The 21,950-nt window shown below is 35.6% G+C and overlaps 1 protein-coding gene across 1 annotated transcript in view; it reads left to right on the top strand.

Annotated features, from left to right (window-relative positions):
* The window catches only part of DNAH11 (dynein axonemal heavy chain 11), a 4,606,558-nt gene that overhangs the window by 2,961,313 nt on the left and 1,623,295 nt on the right, over positions 1 to 21,950 (top strand). The window contains exon 58 of the mRNA XM_044065542.1: positions 21,737 to 21,850. Within this exon, the coding sequence (XP_043921477.1) occupies positions 21,737 to 21,850 (114 nt within the window). The remainder of the gene's footprint in view (positions 1 to 21,736; positions 21,851 to 21,950) is intronic.

Raw genomic sequence — 21,950 nt, 5'->3', positions numbered from 1 at the left:
ACTTCTAGTACAGCTGGTTTAGACTTTGATTTCCATTTTCTAGTAATTACTTTTTTTGGTAGCCACCATGACTGGACTCGACAAGGGCTAACCATGTTTATGTAAATCCAATTCTGTATCATAGTTCAAAAAAATCATTCCTTATTTACACCAATTTCATCACCCAGTATCTCTGACAGAGTAGTCGGCAGGGAATCTTTAAAGTCTGCCAAGTCATTACACTCCCAGAAAATATGTTCCCAATTACCTCTTTCTTCCCCATCACAACTCCAATATTTACTGTGTGCCGGAGGAAAAATTCTTTGAAGTCCACTTGGGATATAAAAATACCTATGTAAACACTTCCAAGCAAAGATACTAAATATGGTAGACTTTGTTGCATATTTGGGAGACGCACATATATCCCCCATTGTTTCTTTGTGAATTGCTTATCCAATCTCTCTTCCTAATCCTTTCTAACCTCCTCTGATTGATTCTTATAGTTATCCTGCAATACATTGTTTGATCTACTAATTATTCCTTTTTTAACATCAGCTTCTATTCTAGATTCTACTAAAAACTCTACCAGTGCTGGTGTTTCACTTAGGATCCCCCTATTTCTTTTTGTTTACCTATACTCTAATATCAATCCTTGATAGAGAAGGCAATCTCTAGCTTGCAGTCCAAATAAATTCTTGGCCTCTTCCCGTTCTATTACCTTTCCCCCTTTAATTATTTGCTCCCAATACCTTTTTCTTTTGACAGTTTTCCCCAGTAAATTCCAGCCTCCTCTTGCCTGTTGTCTGCATCCCTAATTAAGTTTATCCCTATCAGCAGAATCTCCTTTCTCTGTTCCCATGTTGGCTTAGTTTATTTATTTATTTGCATTTGTTTACCAGGATAGTTCACTGGGCTGTTATGAGCTCATTTTCAGTGGAGGCCCAAGAAGAAAAGCTCCACAAATCTACAAGAAACATATACTTAGAGTGACTATATATATGACATGAGTACAGTTACAAGAGTATATAGAGTATGGGTAACTCCGCGGTGGTGGTGCTGCGGTAGCATTGTCGCCTCACAGTAAGACACTGTCCGGTTCAATTCTCAGCTAGAGCGTCTTCTGCGTGGAGACATGTGTGAATGGGCGTACCTTCGTTGAGGGTTGTGCGTCAGGGCTGGTAACTCGGCACGTAAAAATCAACTACCAGTCATTAGCAGACCGGAGTTCCGCTGTGGTGACCCCTAACTGGGAAAAGCTGAAAGACACAATGACATAGAGTATGGGTAACATTTGAAATGAGTACATTACAAAAGTATGTACTGGAAAGGTAAAATATTTAAACAGTTGGTTGTATTACTGGTATACTAGCAAATTAACAAATGTAAGGCTCAACAAAGGTAAAAAGATATTCCTGACAGTAGAAATAGAGAGGCTAATAACTGGCATTAATACATAGTACATTTAGAACATCCGTGTAAACATAAAAAGTGGCAGTTAGGTTTTGAGAGAATGAGACAAGGTGCAGGTGCAATTCCAGATAGAAGATAAGTAGTTTTTTCGGGAGGTTTTGAAAGTGTATGGCTTTTGAGTGGTTCTAATACTTAATTGTAGGGCATTCCATGCTTTGGCTACTAAACAAGAATATAGAAGCTGGCCAGCTGGCAGATTTCATTTTTGTACCAGCAAAAGGTACTGATTCTCGGATCTGAGAGGCCTTCTTGGATGGTAGGAACTGAATATCTTGCTAATAGCAGGACAGTCTGAAGATTATTTTGTGTGCAATTGTTAGTCATAGGTAGTAGAGGTAGTGAGGTAGTTCAAGCCAGTTGAGGCAGGGAAGAGCAGCACAGTGATGGGTATAGTGTTTGGCATTAGTTGCGAATTTGAAGATTTTGTCATAACAAGTGCCGAGTTTAGCTTTTATGGAAGATTGGAGATTAGTAAGTAGAGGTGCACCATATATGAGCGATGGTAAAATAAGTAAGTGGAAGCTACAGCTTGTTTTGTGGAGGAGCTAAGGAAGTATTTATGCCTATAGAGGATACCAAGCTTTTGGTGAGTTTTACTGATACTGTGATGTACATGTAAGTCAAATTTCAGGTCTTCTTCTATAATTACACCTAACAGTTTTGTGTCTTTAACAACTTTGATTGAGAAAGTGTAGAGAATTAGGCTTTTTTAAGGGGGTTATCCTATGTGGAGTGAAAAGCATGAGCTTGGTTTTGTTTGGGTTGAGTGATAGATGATTATTATACATCCAGGTCTCAGTAGAGGTAAAGGCCAATTGAGTTAATTGTTGCAGATCAAAATAGAGTTGGCAGAGCATATTATATAATGAATCATCTGCATGTTAAATAAGTGATCCTTGACCTAGAGAAGAATGAAAATGCTGAATATGAGTCCTAGTATGGAGCCTTGGGAAACTCCAGTAGAGGTGATAAGATATGGAGATAGGGAATTTTGCCATTTAACAGCCTGTTGTCTTTCTGCTAGGTGGCTTGAGAACCAGTTAAGTGAGAAGGGGGAAAGGCTGGTTTTAGAAAGTTGGGTTAGTAGTAGAGGGTGAGAGATGGTGTCAAAAGATTTTGAGAGGTCTAGGAATTGGGAGGAGACAGTTTTACCAGTGTCTCAGGCTCTGTTGATGGCTTCCATAAAGGATATGAGGGGAGTTGTGGTGCTATGACCTGGCCTAAATCCTTGCTGTGTGGTAAATAGGATTTGGTTGTGAAGCAGAAAGTTTAAAATTTGAATATGTATACATATTTCTAAGATCTTTCAGATAGGAGAGAGAATGGTTATCGGTCTGAAATTTGAGATATCAGAATTATTTACACCCTTATGAAGAAGAAGAATAAATGTTTTTTCCATATCTTAGAGACGTAAGATTCTTGGATGGATCTATTTAGAAGTATGGTAATAGGGTAGGCAATAGCTTTGGCTGCTAGTTTTAGGAGTTGTGTTGTGTAGGTAGGTTGTCAGCAGGATTAGAGCAAGGTTTGAGCTTGAAAAGTATTCTTTTTATTGTGGTGGTTGGATTGTTGGAATGGATTTAAAAGGAAACACAGGTGTAGAATGGGTGGAAGGATTGTGAAAAGAATGGGAGGCTGAGGTGGAAGAGGAGCAAGAAGATAGTTTAGATGGAGTTGCTGGGTTTGTGCTGCTATGGGCATGAGGAAAAGAAGTACTGATGTGAGCTGTAGCATCAATAAAATGAGAGTTAGAGTCTCTGTTTCTTGAGAAGTTTTGTTCAGAGTTCTTAGAATACTTTCTGCTACTCAAATATAATATTCTGTATGGTCTTCGTTGTTCTTAAGGGTCTGCATCCAAAATCCTAGTCTCTCCTTGTTTCTTGATATTCCCCCGTGTTTTATCATCATCCCTTTTAACTTTGAATTACAGGTTTTCTGCTTGTGCTATGTATAGGAGCCTTAACTGTGTAGCTCTGAAATACCCCTTCAAATCGAGTAATTCCAAATCGCCTTGTTTATTTGGAAGAATCAGCTTATCCCACTTGATTCTTGCCATCTTTCCCTCCCAGATAAAATCCTTCAGATCTTTGTTAATATCCACAACTTCTCTTATGGTTGATAAAATTAGTCTGACCTATGTATAAAACTAAAGGGACTAAAAGCATTTTAACTGCTTGTATCTTGCTATACATATCCATATAACAGAGATTCCAATTTCTCAGTTTTTGTATTATCTTTTATTTTGTGTATTCCTACATATCCTTAGCTGCCATACCAGAATTCGTTTTAATCCACACTCCAAGTACTTCATTTTATCATGTCCCCATAAATATGGATATTGCTGAACCAGTTTGTGTGTGTGTACATATTTCCATCTATTGTCTTGCTTTAGCTTCATTATTATTGTATCCTGAAAATATTTGAAACTGCCTCAAAATGTTCCACAACATTGAAATGTCCTTTTTTGGTTTTATAATGTATAAAATAGTATCATCTACAAATAGAGCCAGCTTTCATTTACTGCCATACCAATTATATCCTTGAATTTCTGAATCCCTTATTTTTGCCAATGATTCTACATATAATTCAAATAACAAAGGGGAAAAAGGACACCCCTACCTGGTTCCTCTGCTCAAACAGAAATTATTAGAGAGGAACACACCCACTTTTACTTTTCTCTGCGGTCCCGCATATATCCTCCTAATCAACCTTATAATTTTATCACAGCATACAGATGCTTCCATTGCCTTGTTCATAAACTCCCAGCTTACTCTGTCAAATGCTTTCTCTGCATCAAGACCCACTAACAACAGTGGTATTTTCTTATATTCTGCTTCCCTGTGTATCATCAGTGCTCTGTTAAAGTTGTCAAATGTTTGCCTCCCTTCCACAAAACCACATTGACCCATATCTATCAATTTTGGGATCACCTTTGCCATTTTGTTAGCCATTATAGACAAAAACACTTTATGTTCATGCTTTAGGATTGAAATGGAGCTGCATTTGAAGCTGGGCTTTAAGGCTCTTTACCCTCTTTAGGTATTGCAGCCACCACAGTTTTCTTCCAGGATGTTGGGGCTTCTCTTCCTCTTAAAATACTGTTAAACAAAAACTTCCAGATTTTATCAGTTTTTCCCTTCTAGCTTCCAAACTTCCACAGGAATGCCATCTATTCCTGGGGACTTTCCTGTGGATTGTTTATACATCACCATTTTTATCTCATCTCCTGACTGTTATTAATTGAGCTTCATCTACCTCTAACCTTGACGTATTTAATTCTTCCATGAACATTTCCATTTGTACCCTTTCTTGATTTCCATATTTCTCTGCATTATACAGACATTCATAAAATTTCCAAAATAGAATCTCTGACTATCTTTTTATTCATAGGCTCCCTAAGCTTGGCGACAACCCTTTCTACTTTCTATTGCATGAGTCGTTGCACTAAAAAAATTGTAATTTGGAGTTATCAAAAAACAGTTGCTTAATAGCAGTCCTTTCCTTATTTTCTGCTTAGCATTCTGCAGTTGATTCTCTTCTTGTTCTGGGAGACCCTACCTATTCTGCAATACTTTAACATTTGTCAGTCCCTCTAAATAATTCTTGTTACTTAACCTTAGCTCTCTTTCTTTTATTTCCACCCTATTTTTAAACTCTGCTTTAATTTTATCCAGTCCTTAGCTATATTTTCAGAAGAAATTTCTATCTTCTGTAATAATTTCCGAATAATTTCCACTACACATTCCCTTAATTCCTCTCTTTTCAACAGATAGTTGGGAAAGTGCAAGTATCTCATTTTTATTTTAGTTATTTTATTGGAGCGTGATCTGAAATAGTTCTTAGATGCATATTAAAACTTTCAGTTAAATGCACTTGTTCCTGTGAAATGTGAGTTCGGTCTAGTCTAGCCCAGTTTTTGTATCTTGGGAATAATATGTAAATTCACTGTGAACTCCTATTACTGAATTCACATCTTCCATGCCACATATTTTCATAAATTTCTTCATAAACTTGCCCTCCTTTGTTATAGTTTCCCCTTCTGCCCCCCCAAACACATATTCACTGTAGCAAATCAAATTCTAGTCCCCACCTGTAAGTAGTATTCCCTTTTGAAAACTGATTATTTCTCCAAGAATTTTCTTAAACTCAATTTTAGCAGTTTTAGGTGGAATATAAATAGATGACAGTGTAATCCTCCTCCTTTGCCAGTAGCCCCTTAGTACTACAAATCTATCATTATCATTTTTCTCCTCTTCTTACCACTATTTGAGTTCCTCTTATAATTAATATAACTACTTTTTTTTTCCTTTGTCCCCAGTATTCCGCTGAATAAATGTCCTTAAAACCTTTCCTTATCAAATTCACATGTTAAATTCTTTCCAAATGTGTCTCCTGTAGCATAGCTATTTGCACTCTACATTTTTAATATAGCTCACTAGTCCTTTTTTGTATATATGTTTGAGACCATTAACATTTAAAGATAATATATAAAGTATCATTATGTTAAGAAATGATTAAAACGTTATTATTCCCACTTTTTATTTGTAGCAGATTTTTTGTTACATGAACGCACTAATGTTTGGTAGGTTGATCTTTTGTATAGTTGTTTTTTATCATATCAATTTGAGCATGTGTCACATCTTACAAAACTTTTCTTTTCTGAAAGCCCTCAAATAAAAAAACAAATGCACCCCCAATGTACCTGTAAAACCTTTTAGCTTAATACTAACACACAAAACTATGTGCATCTTCAGATATTGAAAATTTACTCTCCTAATATGAGCAGTTGTTGCAAACTTTTAGCCACACTCATAGACTTGGGTTAACCTAAAAGGAAGTTTATCCATGCTAAGAGGCATGGTACGGCCTTTGCTTCTACCAAGTACTGTCTGGCTTTGTCTTATCTTTATTGCTGTCCCAGAATGCATTAGCATTAGCTCATAGCCATTGAAAGAAAGAAGTAGTTTGTTTTTATTGCTCTTTATGAGATTGTCTCTGTGGAGAAATGAAAACCAGATACAGAGTTGCTTCTACAAACATTTATTTGCTAGAGGAAGGCTTTATTATTTTCAATGTTCATTTGTATTTATTTGCATTCTGTAAAATTTTTTTAGATCAAGCCAAGGGCCTTAATCCAGTCATTCCCCTATACAAGAATGAGAAAAAAACACATCAGTTGTTCTTGTATCATGCTGTTTTGACCACACTTTTCTTCTTTTTTTTTTTTACATTGCAGTTCCTATATTTCTTAAAACTGAATAAGGAGAAAGAAAAAAGGAAAGAAAAAAACAGGGCCACATTTACTTCAGTGTCCTCATTACACTTTAAAATAATTGAGAAAACTGTACTTTATAGCATGCAGATTATATCCTGCATTACTTTATAGCATGCAGATTATATCATGCATTATAAAAATACTACTGTTAAGAACAAAATTGTATTTTACTTACTGTTAACTCTGTCCCACCTCATCCCTTCTGCTAAGTATTCTTCCAAACATCAATGGCATGAAGTAAGGAATATGTTTTATAGAGTCCTCTACAAGTTTGAAAAAGTAAAAAAAGTCCAGTATTTCCAGGATTTCGTGTTCTGTCATGTTTCACAAATATAATTAATTCTTTGTAATCCCACATATATTTGTCAGTTTGCAAATTGCATATTTTATTCCTGTTTATCGCCATCTCCCAAATCCAGTCTCTGTTTCATTTCCAATATGCTCTTGGTTCTTCTAATGAACTCTTGTGCTTTTTACTGTCTCTCTTTTCTGTTGGAACACTGGAAAAAGTTTCACTGGCACAGTCTCTGTTTTTTTTTTTTTTTTTTTGTTACTAGAAGCAGAATCTCCTCCTGTTACACAGCTGTCTTTTTGTTGGACACATTTTTGTATTCCTCCTTGTATTCCTCATTGGTATGTCATGCATCAAAAAATGATTTTATCCCTCCAGGAAAAAATATTCTGAAGATAGCTGGATACAGCAGTTTGAATCTCATGCCTTCTTTTTTTTTACTGAATACATTTTTATTGATTTTCAGAAACATAAACATATATACAGTGTGTATATAAAATAAATATTTACATAGTCAAAGCTTAAAGTGGAGAAACAATTCCAAAAACAAACATTACAAAACCAACTATTTACATAGGATGCCTATACTTTAAAAACTTTGTTTTCTTGAATGTATCTTTGAATAAGATTATAATCTATTCATGTCTTCTTCTTGACATTCCCTGATTAGTGGAATAAATTTACTGCTCTTCTGCCTGGTACATAGTGAGTAATCATTTTCCACAAACACTCTGCTGTCTCCCACTTTTAGTAATTTGTCATTCTGCCACAGTTTTGTCAGAATCAACTCCTCCTGCTCATAGGATTGAATCTTTACTATTAAAGGTCTAGGTTGTTCTCTTATGTCCATTGTTTGGAACATACAGATGATGTGCCCTTTCAATTAACAACTCCTTCTGTGGAATATCAGTCCAGTTGCTTATTTGTGCTTTCTTAAAATCAATACAATCTGTTCCTTCCAGCTTCTCTGGTACAGCAGAAAACTTCAGGTTTTCCCTACATATTTTGTCCTCTAATTCTATTATTTTTTGAAACATCTCTTCTTGAGCAGTCTCATATTCAGCTAACTTTTTCTTCATTTTGACCTCTCATTTTTGCAGCTTTATCTCCTCATCTGAATATCTATTTATATATTCTTCCATTTTTTCCAGTCTTTTGTTATTTGAGTTGATATACTACATCAGTGTTTCATTTATTTTAATCAGCTGTGAGTACATTTGACTTGTTTTTTTCATCTAGGCTACTGGAAGTCATTTCTTGCACAAAGCTGGAACTTACACTGCTTTTTGCTGAACAGCTGCAGATTTCTTCCCAATCGTTTTTCCTCACCTTTTGTAATTGATTTTCTTTCAGGTTCTCTGGATTTCTTTTTTGCTGGCATCCAGGCAGTGCACTTACTAGCCAGTTACTGAAATTTACATAAAAGTATGAGTTTACTGGATGTTTTCACACTGGGAGAGCTGAAATGAAGCTGTTAGTCAATGTGCAGTCATCTTGGAAGTCCCTCCCTCACTCTCTGTCATCTGAACATATGCAGTGGTTTTGAAGAATACAGCTGAACGTTGGGCCTTGTGTGCCATTCCGTACTCATTGCTATTTGATATCATTTTACTTTCAGAGTTCAGCATTCAATGTGACAGACCCAACCAAAACAAATTCAGAGTTAAACAGAACCATAACTAGGGTGGGTTGAAGGGTGCAGCTGCCAGGGTATAAACGGGGTACAGTTGGCAGTATTGAGAAGCTGCTGATTAGGCATGGTCGAGGTGCTGGGAAAACCTTGGGGGAGGGGGCTCCATTATGAGGACTGCCTGGGGTACTAGCGAGTAGCTATGACTGTGGAGTTAGATTGTCATTAAAACTTGTGTGGTCTAGTAGTACAAGACACAGGGATATATATATATATATATATATATATATATATATATATATATATATATATATATGTGTGTGTGTGTGTGTGTTTATATATATATATATATATATATATATATATATATATATATAGAGAGAGAGAGAGAGAGGCAGCTAGAGATATAGTTGTATACAGTCAACTAATAACAGCAGCCTTATAATAATAGAAGCAATAGACATTTCTTCAGAAAGGATACCTGGTGAGTGGGATAAAATGAAAATGTATAAAGCTAGAGTGGAAATAAAAGAGAGAGAGAGAGATAGGAAAGAAGTGATAAGATTTATTTAGAAGGGCTGACAAAGGTTTAAGTACTGCAGAATAAGGGAGATCTGACCAACTGAGGAACAACTGCAGAGTGCTAAAAGAAAAATAAGATACTCTCAAATTCAAGGATATAACTAGCATGGGAATCAAGAGAAATAGCCTTATTTGCAGATGATATTATTTTCGTACTTGATAACTCTAGAATAGTAAATTTCAGTGTTGAGGAATATTTTGCGACACTTTCAAGTCTATTGGGGTTATAAATTAATGAAGATAAAATAAAGGCTGTAGTGGTCAGCCATATACCCACATGTAAATTGGTTCAACAGTGTCCATATTTATAGGGATATGATAAGCTGAAATATTTAGATGAGTGGGTTAAAAAGTCATCTGTTATGGCAGCTAGGGTTATATTGGAAGAGACTAAAAATATAATACAAAAACTGAGAAGCTGGAAGATACAAGTAGTGAAATGTTTTATTCCCCTCAGTTTTATATTCATGTGAGCCATATTTTATCAACCAAGGGGAAGCTGTGAAAAATAATAAATAGTTAAAGGAATTCATTTGTGAGAGGAAGAATGCAAGAGTTAAGGTGGATAAATTAATCTGTGCTATAGAACAAGGTAGATTTGTAGGATTGCCTGATTTGAATGGATACCTAAGAGGTATGTAGTTAAGGTGCATATACATAATGCAAGTAGAAGGATATAAATCAAAGTGGAAAGGGATGATGATGAAACAAGGGGAGGGTTGGCAGCCAAAATAATTAAATTTATTAAGTCCTTACGATGTCTTGGCAACTCAGATCCTGTGCCTCAACTAAAAAAAAAAAAATAATTTCCTTAGTTAAAGCCATTTGTTTCCCCAGTATCTCTGACAGAGTGCATTCTAGAGAATTTTTAAAATGTCTGTACAGTATACCCTCAAAAAACATGTTCCAAGTTACCATTTTCTTTCACATCACACCTCCAACATTTGTTGTCTACCTGAGGAAAACATTCTTTGGAGTTTGATTGGGATATAAAAAATTCCACTCTCTCTTTATTTCTTGAATTTCACTCCTGTTGCATCATCATCATCCCTTTCCACTTTGAATTATAGCTTTCTGTTTGTGTTATGTATATAAGCCTTAACTGTGTAGCTCTAAAATATCCCTTCAAATCAGATAATCCTAAACCTTGTTCTGTTGGAAAGATCAACTTATCCCACGTGACCCTTACTTTCTTCATCTCCTTGATAAATTTCTTCAACTCTTTATCAATTTATGTCCACTACTTCTCCTCTGGTTGATAGAAATGTGCCTTACTAAGGGTTTAAAACATTTTCACTGCTTGTATCTTACTATCCATATCCATAAATAACAGCTTCCAGTTTTTCAATTTTTGTATTCTTTTGTTTGGTCTCTTCCCACATATCTTGAGCTGCCATAACAGAAGCCTTTTTTAATCCATACTCCCAAATACTTCATTTTATCATGCCCCATAAATATAGGTATTAGTGAACAAATTATGAGTGGGTACATAATTTAAGGCTATAGCCTTTATTTTATCTTAATTAATGTATATCCCAAAAAGATCTGAAGCTGTCTCAAAATGTTCCACAACACACGTGTTTTTTTTATCAAGTACATAATAATATCATTTGTAAATAAAGCTAACTTTTCTGTATTACCATTCCAATTATATACTTGAATTTCTAAGTCCCTTATTTTCTTTACCAGTATCTATGAATATAAAGGTAATAATGAAGGGGAAAGAAGACACCCATGCCTGGTTCCTTTGTTCAGGCACAACTTATTGGAGAGGAAACCTCCCACTTTAATCCTTACCTTTGATCCTTCATATATCCTCCTAATTAATGTTTTTAACGAATCAGGGAATGCAGATGGTCCAATTGCTCTGCAATTGATCATAAAATCCTAGTAAACTCTGTTGAGTACTTTATCTACATCAAGGCCCACAAACAACAGTGGTATTTTGATACATTTTGCTTCCCTCTGGATTATCATTGTTCTGTTAATGCTGTCATATGTTTGCCTCCCTGCTACATCAATCCTTATCTATTAATTTTGTCAACATCATTGCTATTCTTTTGGCTAGTATGGACATAAACACAATCATGGCTTAAAATTGAAATGGGATCTCTGTGGTAATGGGTCTGACAGAACTTTACAATGTCTGGGAAATAAAGCCACCACAGTTTTTTTTCCCAAGATGCTGGCACTTCTCCTTTTAAAATGCCATTAAACAAAATCTTCCAGATCTTTATCACTTTCTTGCCTCTTAATTTCCAGCTTTGCACATGACTGCCACCTGTTCCTAGAGATTTCTATACAGATTGATTATACATCACAGTTTTTATTTCATCTCCTCCTATCTTAACTATTAGTTGCTGAGCCTCATCTTCTTCTGTTCTTGACATAAAGTATTCCATAAATATTTCCATTTGTGCTCTTTCTTAGTTTCCACATTCTGATGCTTTATACATTTTTTTTGTAAAATTTCCAAAATATCTCTAATACCTCTGTGGGATCTCTGGTTATTTTTCTTGTCGTGGGCTCCCTAAGTTTGGCAACAACTATTTCTGCTTTCTGTTGCTTAAGTTATTGTGTACTAAAAGTTTTTGTGCTGTGGAGTTATCAGAAATAGTTGCTTAACAACAATCTTTCTAAACTCATGCATATTATCCAAATATACATTTCTTTTCTCTGTAGCACTTTGCAGTTTGCTCCTCCTCTTGTTGTGTGAAATCCCCCTTATTCTGTAGTAGTTTACCTTTGTCAGCCCTGATAAATAATTCCTATTACTTCTTAAACATATCTCTATTTCTTTTATTTTTTTTCCCTGTTTTTAAATTCCGTTTTCATTTTATTCCACTCAGTAGCTATCCCTCCTGAGGAAATTTCTATCTTCCCCAATAACCCTTGAATAATTTCCACTACCATTCCTTAAATTCTTCTCTTTTTAACAGGTAGGTGGGAAGGCACCACTGTCTCATTTTTACTTCATTACCATGCATTTTTATCTTTGTTTTTATTGGTGTGTGATCAGAAATAGTAACTGAATATGTGTCAAAACTTTCAATTAAATGCACATGTTCCTGTGAAATATAATTTCTGTCAGAGTTCCTGCTACTGAAATCACATCTTACATGTGAAATATGTTCAAAATGTTCTCAGAAATCTACTCCATTTGCTTGTATTTTCCTTTCTTGGTCACCTAATATAGCCTCACTATTGTAAATCAAGTTTCACCCCCCAGCTGATAAGTAATAACCCCTGCTAAAAGCTGATTGTTTTTCACATACTTTTCTTAAGCTCCATGATAGTAGTTGTTGGAAAATAAATACATGCCAGGACAATCCTCCTCCTTGCCAGAATCCCCTTACCACCACAAATTTAACATTACTGCCTTTTTTCCTCGTCTATCAGTATTTGAGCTAATCTAGCAATCAGTATCATTACACCTCTTTTCTTTGTCTTTGATATTCTGCTGAATATCCATCCTGAAATCCTTTCTCTGTCAAATTCATATGCTGTTGTTTTTCCAAATGTGTCTCGTACAGCATTACACTCTGCGTTTCTTAAAACATTTCAAAACTCTCTCATTTCTCATTTTTTATTCTAACTGTAAGGCCATTTACATTCTAAAATATTATGGATAAAGTAGACTTTATGATAAAAAACTTTTGTTCCCACTTATTGTACATACCTTTTTGAATGTATATTTTCAAGTTTCGTCTTAAGATGCACACACCAATGTCTAACACCCTGATCTGTTATACAGTTGTTTCTTCGTGTCTCAATTTGAATCTGTGTCACATTTTTCAAGACATTTTGCTTTAATGAAAATCTTCTAACAAAAAACTAAATGCATTTTCAGAACATCCCCATCTCCTATTATCTTAGAACAAACAGACACATCTATGTACATTTGAAGAAATTAAGTTTAAAACTCCATATAGGAAGAGTTGCCACAAACTGACAGCTGCACTCAAGCAGAAGTTACAGCCTGTGTTCCACTTACATCAGTTGTTGTCTGGTATTTTCTTACCTTGATCTGCTTCCTAGATGTGAAGAACATCTTATATGCTTTCAGAAAGCAATAACGTTTAGCCCTAAAACTGCACTGGCTACCTTTAATTTACGCACTTTTCTATTAAATGCATTAAAGTATTGAGGTTGCTAGAGGCTATTGTCTCTTTTTCACTTCCCATAATTTTAAACTTTATTTTTCACCAAATTGCTTGCCTTTAAATTTTGTATTTTCCTCAGCAAAGAATGTTCAGAACTCTCAAGATTAATGGTTTGCACTTGCAAACCTCTTGTCTCCATCTAGAAGTAGTCAGCAATGAGAAAGAAAAAAAATAGCTAAAAACTTTGCAGATGCATGAAGGAATCTTGTACATTCATTCAGAACAGAATGTACAGAAGTCCCAGGATAACTGTGTTCAGCATCAAACTTTTTGTCTCTCACTGACAACATTTGCTGATGGTAAAAACAAGCTAACATCTTTGCAGATGTAAGAAGCTTAGCATTTTTTCATAGCTTTCACCATTTTGTCTTTTTTTTCAAGCTTATTTGCATTAAAAACTATATCTTCAGATAAAGACATTAATCTAAGCATCTGTCTTTGTAAAAACAAGGGATATTATCATTAATTCTACATGTAATATAATCAGGACACTTTTACAGTCTGCCTCCTCCTGAGCAGCCTAAGATTACAGCATTATATTAACTTAAACTTGTTTCTGTCTAGGGCTTCTTCTCATGTTATACAGTGAAGCCTAAATTTCTTACAACTAAAATAAGGAATTTTCTTCTGCCTATTCTTAGATCTCTCTAAAGCTTCTGACACCATCTTTCACCCTCTCCTTCTGCCCAAACTAACCAACCTTAACTTCCCCCCTGCTACTGTTGCATGGTTTTCCAGATACCACACTGACAGATTTCAAGAAATGAAATGGCAATATGCACTCTTCCCCTCCTCTCCCTCTTAAAATGGGTGTCTCTCAAGGTTCCATCCTTGGTCCACTACTTTTCAACATTTTCACTAATCTTCTTTATTCTTCCTGTCCTTAGTCATCACTGGTCCAATACACTGAGGACTCTTCTGTCATCACTATCGCTGACTCTCCCTCCGAACTCATCTCTACAACACAGATTTCCTTTAACTCAGTAGAAAACTGCCTCTTGGATAACCAGCTTATCCTTAGCCCAAAAAAAAACTAAGCTACTGCTTTTTCTTCCTGAAAACTATAACCACGTTAAATCCACTTTCACAATCCTGTCCCTCAATAACACACAAATCGAGGTGGAAACTAGCACTAAACTCCTTGGTGTCATCATTGACGACCAACTTAAATTCGATCTACACATTAAGAACTGTATCAAGAAAACTCATTAGAAACTATGGCTCCTCTACTGTAACAAAAAGTTTCTCAGCAGTGAAGCTAAAGTAACTGTCTGTTATGCCTACCTCCTACCCAGTCTATTATATGGCTCTCAAATTCTTACTTGCCTCAACCCCCCCCCCCCCACTCCATCCAGCCCAGTTTCTTACTTTTTCTGTCATAAAATTAATACATTTTGTTCTTCCCAGTTACTCTGGCAGAAAATCTCAGGTATTCTCTATGTGATCTGTCTTTTAACTCTGTTTTTTGATATTTTTGAAACAGTTTTTCTTGAGAAGCCCTGTAGTCAAACCAGCCTTTTCTTTATTTCATCCTCTGATTTTTTGCAGTTTTATCAGTTCAGCTGAATAGCTAGTTAAAGCTTCTTCTATTTTATTTCAGCATTTTGTTATTTGAAATGGTGGATTCTTCAATGTTTCATTTATTTTAATCTCCTTTGAAAACATTTGATTTATTTTTCGTGTAAATTACTGGAAGCTATATCTTGAACCGAAGCTGAAACTTGGAACTGCTGTTTGCTAAACAGCTGCAGGGTTCTTCCCAGGCAGTGTTTTATTTTCAGCTTTTTTGGTTGATTTTCTTTCAGGTTCTCCGAATTTCTCCTTTGCTGGCATACTTGCTACCCAGTAACTTAATTTTACCCAACTTTTCAGTTTTACTGGACTTTTTTACCTCTGTTTCTGTTTTCACATTGGTAGAGCTGAAATCAAGCTGTTGATCAGTGTGCTGCCATCTTGGAAGTCCAAAACACACAGTTCTTGATGTTTTAATGAGATATTGGGTGACTCCTAATTTAGAATAGTCTATGAAGTGAAAGAAAGATTTTACTAGTTTCAGGCAGTGTTGTAATGATTGTCTGCCAAATGGCAAGTTATGACAGCCTTTTTTTATCATTTCAAAACACCATAAATCATGAACCTTAAACAACAACTGCTTACCCCAAAACAGTAGTTTGGCAGAAGTCATTTCATTTTTTTTAAATGTCTTGGTTAAGCTTAATGAGACTTTGGTTTTAACGTAATTCACCTTTGCCATCTGTATCATTTCAGCACCCGAGACTGAACAAAGAATTGAATTTGAAATGAAGTACAGATGACAATTTTATCAGATTTAGACAATGGCAAAATGAAAGCACAAAATGGGAAAACCACATTCACCATGTCAGACCTTTGTGTTTTGCATGAAGAGTGTATTTCTGCCTTCATGACATTTCTCTTGCTTCATAAATAATAAGGCTGAATTATGAAAATAAGAATGAAGCTGTGGTCAACTGATCAGTTTCAACCCAGATATTGGAAGTATTATACCTCTGTTGGGTCTGTATTAATTCATCAAAAACTAATTTCAGTGAACAGCTGTTCATTGAACACAAACCAGCGAACGGCCATTCGCTGAACATTCACTTCAACAAATGTTTTTCTAAGGGAAGAGAATTACTTGTCTTCCACACCAATCGTAACACAAACTACATTATATCAAACCCATCAAAGTGGGGGACTCCGCCCCCCCTCCCACTTATCTATACCAACTCTGAGATCGCACTACGGTGAGGAAAAGGGCAAATTTCCTATTGCTGGCCAACTAACTCCCTTCCCTTAGAAAAATGTTTGCTGATGTGAATGTTCAATGAACAGCCATTCGCTGGTTTGTGTTCGATGAATGGCCATTCACTGGAATTAGTTTTCAACAAATTAATATAGACCCACCTCTGTTATATAGCCAGAATGTAAAATAAACAGACTGACAGAGCAAACTGATAAATACAATAGAAGATTAACATGTTTCTTTATTATAGAAAGGAATATTGAGATGTAACACTAGGACAAGGCTGAGTTTAAAAAGGTCATGGCTGCTTACCAGTTGACAAATGACTTCTTCACATTTTCACAGATTCCCATTGTCTTGAAATAATATACAACCTTAACAAACTGTATTCATCAGACTTTGTTAAAGTCAAGCTTTGATAAAAGAAAAAGGCCTTTTCTTTCTAGCTACTTATTTTTAGACCTGTAGAAAAAATGAAAATCACACCTGTTTATATAACTTCAGCAGCTACACAAGCAAAAAGAGGAGTGCTTTGTTAATGGAAGAGATATGAACAGCTTGCATTTATATAAGGGATAGCAGTTTGACTTTTGTGTTTGTGACTGTACAATGCTAGGACAGGCAAAATCTTCTATATGTTCTATTTAGAGATTAGCAGAAGAAGAGAAGCTGAAACTCTGTATGAGTTCAACAAAGACCTTGAAGAGGACTGTAGAAAATATGCCATTCATTTTGTTTTATACCATAATATTCACTGAGTAATACGTTACCCAGTCAGGTCATGAGTATAACCACATTTGTATGATAACATTACGTGAACCTTTTATGTTAAAAATATATGTACATATGTATAAAATTGTACACATACATATAAATATATATTTGACTCTGATAATGTAACTACATATTATTTTTCTGGCATAGTATTAACTGTGACACATCATTAGTGGCAAACATTTGTTGTTGTCTAGCATTTGAATAAAAGTCTTGTACCATTAGGCAAATGTATTTATTTATTTTTTAACCACTAACCTAACTGAGCACATGACCATTTTCATCCCCAACCGGAGCTCAGAACAGAGCAACACAAGAAAAGTACATAGAGAATTATCGATATTATAATTAAGGAGATAATGCAGTGCCATTAAAGAACATAATGCTTAGAGTAAATTGGCTATTAACTGGAAAATATATACAGTAGGCACATTGTTATTTACAAGACATTGTAATGTTGAGACTGGTAATAACATGTCTGCATGGAAGATATATTTTACTTGCTCTGGACTAACCAGTGTCTCTGAAGCACTTGCATTTATTCTGCTTGTGAAGGCATACACTTACATTTAAAGGAGCAATCGGGCATTGCTTCAAACTCTGCTGCAGCTGCAACATTAACTCAACTTGATAATTAGATACATGCAGCACACGTCTCCTCCCACCTACAAACAAGCAGATACAAGCTGCAGAATAATGCTTTCTTCTATAATGACTGGAATAGCTGTTAAAACACTGTAGTCTAACATGCCACTCTGAAACAAACTAAACACTATTATTTGATATTGTGAAAAGAAATGAAAGCTGAGGAAGCATTTTGCTTTATTTTTCTAAAATATGTAATAAATGAAGCTGAAACTATTGCAGCATAGTTTGCTATTTGTGCAATCTTACTGTTAATTGCATATTCCTTTCATTCATTGTTTGCATAAATGTAATGCTGCTATAGATTAAACTGGTATACTGAACCTCACTGAAAACCAACAACTTCCATCACTATTCTTGTCTCATATTGCATGAAATACAGTCACCCAGGTTCACATGTGATTTCAAATGGATTCCAGTATTAGTAAGGTTTGAGCAGTAAAACAAATCGAATAGTACCAGAATAATTTTTGCAGTGCCAAATCTCCCTGCACCCCTTCATGTGGAGGGCTTTTATTCCACACGTCTCTTAACTTTCACTTCAAGGTCTCCCCAACTCACAGAAAGTAATTATTAAAGAAAAATAAAGAGAAGTTTTACTCTTTCTCAAAGAAAGAAATGGTCTCATACTACTTCTCAGCTGTCCAAGATTTTTCTGGAAGTCCAGATTTTGCCTCGTATTTTTGGTTTATCATAAAATATGCGCTTTTCCATCATATCACTAAGGATTGCAGTCAGTAATTAATAACAGAGATTTGACTTTCAGATCTCATATCCTTCAGAAAAATCTTGCTGATGCAAAACTTTTTATTTTGTCAACTTTCTAAGTTTTTAAGAGCAGTATTTAAAATATGTCCCTAATATTGGGCGTTTTTCCTTCCGTTATTTTTGTCTTTGTCCAGAATTCTTGTGCCAAAAGGTTGAGAGGTATGTGTTATACTCTTTCTCTGGTGTACTAAAGTCTCGGCATACAGATGGTGAGCAGCTGAAGGGAACCCAGATTAGATTTAGACTATGTATCTGGGTTTTTCTCCCCAAGCCTTTCTTGAAAAATGGTTTGTATTCAGTCAGAATTTCCAGACAGTAAGCAAAATTATATAAGTATCACAAGCAAGCTTCACTTGGTTTCATGGGGGAAAAAAATCCCTTATCTTTTTGTACTGGGCAAAGTGGTGGTGAAGGAAAGTTATGACCTAAATCAATTTTCTTTTAATCTTATTAAGACCATACAGACAGTGTGCAGAAGTTGCAGTAATTTAAACATAAGGCACCACATGACAAACTGACAAAGAAAATGTTCCATTACTAACCAGTGAAAAATAACAGAAACAGCAGAATCTGCTATGCCCTTCACTGTAACAGCTGAGCTCCAAACTGAACAGTAAGGTTTCCTTCCATCTTTGTACTCTGTACCATGTTGTGCTGTCTTAATAAAAGAAACTTATTTGTTGAAATGAAACAAAGAGAGGAAGATGACTGCAACCCTGTCCAAATTTATGCAGCCAGTGAATGCTATCCTCCCATCTGCTAGAAATGGTTAATTTCTACAAAGCTGCAGTACTGCCCTCAACTCCATGTGATTCATCTGAAGCACATTAGATAGCCCTAATTTAATTTAATTTTGCATGTTAAATGGGTAAGTGAATTGGCCCCTTTCAAACCCTTTACTTCTAAGACCTGAGCCGCAAGGGTAAGGATAAATATGGTATATGTATGGAAGGTTTGGTGTTCCCATCGACTGGCATGTTTTGAGGAGGTAGAGGGAAACTGGAGTAGACTCAACACACACAGACATGGAGAGAATAAGCAGAACTATACAGTGACTAGAGGTCAGGATTGAATTTTCGCTCCTGGAGCTGGGAAGCAAGTAAATTATCTCTAAGCCTCCATGCTGCCTTAGTAAGTGTAGAATGTGCTGTCCATGGTGTCAGAGCACCCCCTCCCCCTGTTTCTTCTTCCACAAAAGAATACCTGAGCAGCTCAGAAGTTGCAAATGGCACTAGACTAACCACACTGTAATATCTGCTCCCAAATGCAGCAGGTTCTACTACAAGCCAATATATACTAATTGCTAGAATACCATTTGTTCACTGGTAACTGCTTTCTGTGTGGTTGAGTCTGAGCTCATGAGCTCATTGTAATCTACCCCCACGAACTCTGAATATATTACCTCTGAGTTGGTATGACATCTGAAGTAGTATATGTACAGATTAGGAGAATGGCGTGCAAAGAGGCGCAGCTCCCTTTCTAAAATGCTATAATGTTGTATTTTATAAGAGATGCATTAATGCACATCTCAGTCCTATATGAGAAGTCATCAAGCACAAGAAACTCAAGTGACACAAAAGGTCATACAGAAGATTCTATGCACACGGAAGATTTCTCAGATTGCTGCTAGTAATGTTTTTACAGTTATAAAATGTTTTTCATTTGTGTATGTTTTGTGCACCTCCTGTCACCAGTGATGCTATCTCTAACATATAAGTACTAAATAATGATAAATGTCTAAACTTATCTGCATATACTGCAAAGTTGAGAGTATCTTTGATTATGTTCATATTACTCTTTTGTTTATAGTCTTTTATATAATTTTTCACAATATAATGGTATTGATCTAATGAAGTTCTGGCACTGCAACGTTTCATCTGGATCTCTTTTTGGGCTGCATTTGTATCTCACTGTGCAATTGACTTTCTTTACACATTGGCCTCCGCAACATGCTTTTGTGTTACATTGTTCACAGCTGTGCACAGCAGTTGCTTCACTGTAGGGCCCTTATGTGGTACTGTCCTGATGTTTTGGAATCAACCCAAGTATTTTTACCCACAGACTTACAGTCATTATTCTTTTGAGACACCTCGTGTGTGACAGTTGCTGTTGTTCAGATCCATGCCATAATTATTTTTGAAGGCCTGAAGGGAAATTTCATGTTTACTGTAATAAAAAAATTGCTTTCAAGTAAAAGGGTAGGGCCATAGAAATACATTAAAAAATTAGAGGCAAAATACTGAAGACAACCAACATTTTCAACTTGCATTATGTTTCATAGGTGTTTCACCTAAGCATTTCATGAATGTGACAAGTGCAGTTTTGAAATCCCAGCCAAAACATGTTTGATTCCTGCCTCTTGATGTGTCATGTGATACTAGCACTGCTACAATACTCTGCAGGGTATCTAAGTAAATGCTTGATCAGCCTTAGAATGAAAATGCTGCCCTGAAACACTTGCCAAACAGAATGGGTGTTCAAGCTGTGTTAAAGGAAAGTTCCAGGCAGAAAGACATTTTTGCTTGAAGCAGATGATTATATTTAAAATAAAGTCATTACTGTTTTCCTTGCTCACTTTCAATTTGTCAAGATAACTTGACATTTGTGGACAAGTGCAAATATCAGTGAAACATACCGTGTGCCTCTTTGGGTGTATGGTAAGCTTTATTGTATTTACACTTATGTATTTTCTTGGGGATTGAGGCTCCAATTCATTTCAAATAAAATTTTGTATGCATGTATGTATGTCTGTGTGTATGATATATACGTATATATATATATATATATATATATATATATATATATGTGTATATTTATCTCTGTGTGTGTGTGTATATATATATATATATATATATATATATATATGTATATATGTATATACACACACACACACACACACACACACACACACACACACACACACACACACAGTACTAGGAAGGGCTAATTTTGAGTTACTTGTATGTTACATAATCAAACTGTTCTTGCATTACATTTCAACTCTTCCTGGATTTTGAAGAACAGTCCTGATTTTTCCTCATATTTTGGTCTTTACCTCGTAAATTTTGTTTGTGTAGTAAATCACCAAGTATTACAGTCACTCAGTAATGCCAGACATTAGAGTTTCATATATCTTATTGTTTAGGAAATGTGAGTTGATGCAAAACCTGTCCTATTATTTTAAATGAAGTAGAGTGATATTTCAAAATTTTCCGTGATTGTGAGTCTTTGCCCCCACTCTCCCCCCCCCCCCGATATTATTTTTTGGCTTTGCACAGAATTCCTGAGCAAAGAAATTGAGGAGTATGGCTCTTGATTCTGTTTGACACTGCTGTAAGAAACTACAAGTGTAATATCATAATTAACAGTAACGTACACTTTTTTTAAAAAACAGGTTGCTGCCATTCAGGCAGAAGTCTCTGTGAAACAGAAGGACTGTGGGGATGACCTAGCCAAAGCAGAACCAGCACTGGTGGCAGCAACTGCAGCACTTAACACATTAAACAAGGTAAGATGGTGTCTGCTTAGCAGCTGTAACATGATCTCAGAGAGGTGATATGGGACTAAGTTAGTGTGCAGTGCTGTCAGTTCTGAATCCCACAGTTACT

The sequence above is a fragment of the Protopterus annectens genome, chromosome 3.part0 (genome assembly GCF_019279795.1).
Source record: "Protopterus annectens isolate FY-2018-M chromosome 3.part0, PAN1.0, whole genome shotgun sequence".
Lineage (NCBI taxonomy): Eukaryota > Metazoa > Chordata > Ceratodontiformes > Protopteridae > Protopterus > Protopterus annectens.
Note: the sequence above shows the minus strand (reverse complement) of the source record. Positions and strands in the feature narration are given on the sequence as shown.